Below are 4,258 nucleotides of genomic sequence, written 5' to 3'. Positions count from 1 at the left end.
TCTATGTCAGATAGTGGGTCTATGTCAGGTAGTGGGTCTATGTCAGATAGGTCTATGTGAGGTAGTGGGTCTATGTCAGATAGTGGGTCTGTCAGGTAGTGGGTCTATGTCAGATAGGTCTATGTGAGGTAGTGGGTCTATATCAGATAGTAGGTCTATGTGAGGTAGTGGGTCTATGTGAGGTAGTGGGTTTATGGCAGGTAGTGGGTCTATGGCAGGTAGTGGGTCTATGTAGTGGTCTATGTTAGGTAGTGGGTCTATGGCAGGCAGTGGGTCTATGGCAGGTAGTGGGTCTATGTAGTGGGTCTATGGCAGGTAGTGGGTCTATGTAGTGGGTCTATGGCAGGTAGTGGGTCTATGTAGTGGGTCTATGGCAGGTAGTGGGTCTATGGCAGGCAGTGGGTCTATGTAGTGGGTCTATGGCAGGCAGTGGGTCTATGGCAGGTAGTGGGTCTATGTAGTGGGTCTATGTCAGGTAGTGGGTCTATGTAGTGGGTCTATTTCAGATAGTGGGTCTATGTAGTGGATCTATGTCAGGTAGTGGGTCTATGTAGTGGGTCTATTTCAGATAGTGGGTCTATGTAGTGGATCTATGGCAGGTAGTGGGTCTATGTGGCAGGTAGTGGGCCTATGTAGTGGGTATATGTCAGGTAGTGGGTCTATGTAGTGGGTCTATGGCAGGTAGTGGGTCTATGTAGTGGGTCTATGGCAGGTAGTGGGTCTATGTAGTGGGTCTATGTCAGGTAGTGGGCCTATGTAGTGGGTCTATGTCAGATAGTAGGTCTATGTCAGATAGTGGGTCTATGTCAGATAGTGGGTCTATGTGAGGTAGTGGGTCTATGTAGTGGGTCTATGTTAGGTAGTGGGTCTATGGCAGGTAGTGGGTCTATGTAGTGGGTCTATGGCAGGTAGTGGGTCTATGTAGTGGGTCTATGGCAGGTAGTGGGTCTATGTAGTGGGTCTATGGCAGGTAGTGGGTAGTGGGTCTAAGGGAGGCCGGGGGCCACCGATGCACGGCCAATAGTCAAAAGCCGGACTCGACCCTTGTTGTGACTAACTGCTGCACCAGGTGACCTCCGCTTCACGGCACGTGCACACACAACCACGGCAAGGCAGAGGCGAAGAAGGAAAAAAAACCCACATCATTGTCACCTTTGAGTTTCACAACATTATCGAGGTGACGTCCCTGGCAGCAGAATATAGGCATGTTTACACAGTATTGCAGCAACGGTGATTGCATGATGATCGATTTGAGTTTGTTTGTTAGTTGATAGCATCTCCACACTGGGATGTTAAATCGAAAGTGCTAGGGCTCCTTTAACATGTGTGGGTCAAGGACACTGCACTACATATAGTATATCCCCCAGACCCATTCTGCCACGGTTCATTCCCACGGTGTGTCACTCGCAGCGAACCTGCGCAGGCTTTACAGTGTGACTGATTGACGCAGTCAGGTGCACACAGGACGAGATGGGAGTGGTCATCTTGCTCTTCCTTCTGCAAGGCGTTCTTGTAAGTGCAGGCCATGTTACCCGCTTTAAAGGTCATTCCAGCCGCTCGTCCGTCAACATTCAACATTCCAGCCGCCATGGCGCGATTGATCCAGCTTTCCTGGCATGTGTGCGGACTAGGTACACTTGCGGTGTCATGTTTATGGACACAGAGACATGCGGGGATAGTTTGTGCCAGTGCTGTGGCTTCGCCGAGCCAGACAAACCGACCTATGCAACCTGTAGTGGGGATTTCACTGAGGTGCATAAAGTGAGGTACATTCCGCAGCTTCCAACATCGGTCCAGCATCTTGCATTTAGAAGAAACCTGCTCCTGTCTGAAGAACTAAACCAAGGATTCTTCGACAATGTGACATACATCGCTTATTTGGTGCTTGCAGAAAATAAAATCACTTGGATCGACGGAAGTATTTTCAGCAAACTGACAAATCTGACATGTTTGAGCATTGCGGCCAACCCCCTACAGTCACAGGAAGCTATCAGGAACGCGCTGATGATACCGGGTTTGCAGGGGCTAGCAGCAGGACAGACCGTGTTAGGTGCTCTCGATGTGAAGGAGTTTCGCAACATTACGACTAACGTTTCGTACCTTTGGCTTGGTGAATCACACGTGTCAACGTATGACATGACCGTCTTCTGTGTTTTAGGAACGATACGGTATCTCAGTTTGTTTGGATCCAGTTTGAAACGTTTAAACTGCACATGCACTCTTCCTTTTAAATACTTGGACATTAGCAGTAACAAGTTAGAGTTTTTTCCGGAAACATGCACCGACCAAAACCAACCAATCTTCCCCGGTTTGAGAGAACTTCAACTGCAATATAACCTTATATCTTCCTTTAGTGAAGAACTCTCATGCCTGCCAAGCCTGAAATTTCTTGATTTGAGTAACAACATGATAGGTGGCTACACTGGTCAGCCCTTCAGTGCTGCAAGCGTTCCAAAGCTCAATACTCTTGTCCTGAGTAACCAGTGTAATGTTGCTAACTCTTTCGCTATTTCTGACTACACCTTTACAAATCCATCTTTGCGGGTTCTTATCCTTGATGGAAGTGGAATTAACTTCAAAGGACAGTTATCACCCGGTTTCAACAAAGTTTTTGCAAACGACACAATAGAATATCTGTCACTGGCACAAAACAACTTTGAAAATGTTGAGGACGCGGAGTTTTTGGAAATATTCGGCCACCTTCCCCTCAAAACATTGATCCTTTCTAGTAATGTCTTTAATTCATTTTCTATGAAGACCCTCAGTCACTTTGAAAACTTGTCTACTTTATACCTTGCCAGTATCGACCTCTCTAGCGTGTCGGATGGGCTGTTTGACTTCATGACATCACTGAAGTATCTTGAGCTGTCAGACAACAAGATCACCACGATAGGTGAAAACACGTTCAGCCCTGAAACACGCGAGAGGTTGACATTCTTGAGCCTGGCAAAAAACCCATTCATCTGTTCTTGTGACCTGCTGTGGTTTGCACAATGGTACGCTTCAAACCCTCGGTTGTTTGGCTCCAACACTGACTACACATGTGACAACCTCCCTGGGGTGACTGTGGCAAACTACAGCCTGACTGTGCAACCTTGTCTACTGAGTCACGCCATGAACGTTGCCATCATCGTCACGTGCAGCGTCCTGATCGTCACTCTCACCACCCTCATCCTCCTAGCTCACTTTCACTGGCACATCCGTCTGGCTCTCTACGAGGCCTTCATGGGCCGCGGTGACGTCAGGAAGTTGAGACTGTTGGCTGACCACTTTGACTACGACGTCTTCGTGTCCTACGCCAAAGAAGACCTTCCCTGGGTCTATGGGAAACTCATGCCAGAGCTGGAGGGCCGCCTGGGGCTGAGGCTGTGTGTCCACGAGAGAGACTTCATCCCCGGCAACAACATCGTGGACAACATCGTGGAGTGTGTGCAGAGCAGCAAGAAGATCCTGATGGTCTTCTCCAAGGACTTTGTGCGCAGCCAGTGGTGTCAGTTCGAGCTGACATACAGTATGAATCACGTGATGGATTATGACGACGCACTGATCATCGTGTGTATGGATGACGTAGTGTCACATGACATGACGGCGGTCATGATGGCAGCGCTGAGGACCACGACCTATATCCAGTGGGAGGAGCTTGAGGACGTTGATTGTGTCTCAGTGGGGACGTCTTCACCTCGCTCTGCACGAGATCGTTGGACATCCTGGTGCGTCGTGCTGCAGACGTGCATGTGAATTTGTGTGTGGCTACGTGTGAATTGGTCGTGTTACAATGTCACGTGTGTGTTTCTTTGTGCAAACGCCATTTAATAATGTCTCCTTACAATATCTGAATCAGGCTTTTTAACCGAGGATAGGGCTTTTGTGTTTTAGTTAAATGGGTGTCAAATACAAGAACTGTAGCAAGCCCAGACTTTTTTCTTTTGTGGAGTATAATTTGCATATATTGTAGGGGAAGGGAGGGCAAGTCGACCCCCTCGGGTATGTCGTCCCCCCTCGATATTGAGAACATAACACTGCAGGGGTGATTATCATCGATTTCATAAGCCAGAGTTACCCAACCTGAATCAGTTGAAGAAGAAAAAAATGTCGAAAAAAACGGGCCCAGCAAAGCGGTAAGTCTTTGTCAATTTTGATGGTTTCCACTCTAAAATTGTTGCACGAAAAAAAAAACCCACAGTCAGTGCATGGGAGCCGCTGATTCGTAAAATGCACCAGATCTGCAAAAAAGCGTTGGCTTTCATAACAACTAGTC

The 4,258-nt window shown here is 47.9% G+C and overlaps 1 protein-coding gene across 1 annotated transcript; it reads left to right on the top strand.

Annotated features, from left to right (window-relative positions):
* Window positions 1–983: 983 nt before the first annotated feature.
* Window positions 984–3,738, top strand: LOC138955430 (toll-like receptor 2). Its single transcript, XM_070327041.1, has one exon. It carries the CDS (start codon window positions 1,471–1,473, stop codon window positions 3,736–3,738), a length of 2,268 nt encoding a protein of 755 aa, XP_070183142.1. The 5' UTR covers window positions 984–1,470.
* Window positions 3,739–4,258: the final 520 nt, after the last annotated feature.

Source organism: Littorina saxatilis, unplaced genomic scaffold (assembly GCF_037325665.1).
Source record: "Littorina saxatilis isolate snail1 unplaced genomic scaffold, US_GU_Lsax_2.0 scaffold_1841, whole genome shotgun sequence".
In the NCBI taxonomy this organism is placed as follows: domain Eukaryota; kingdom Metazoa; phylum Mollusca; class Gastropoda; order Littorinimorpha; family Littorinidae; genus Littorina; species Littorina saxatilis.
Note: the sequence above shows the minus strand (reverse complement) of the source record. Positions and strands in the feature narration are given on the sequence as shown.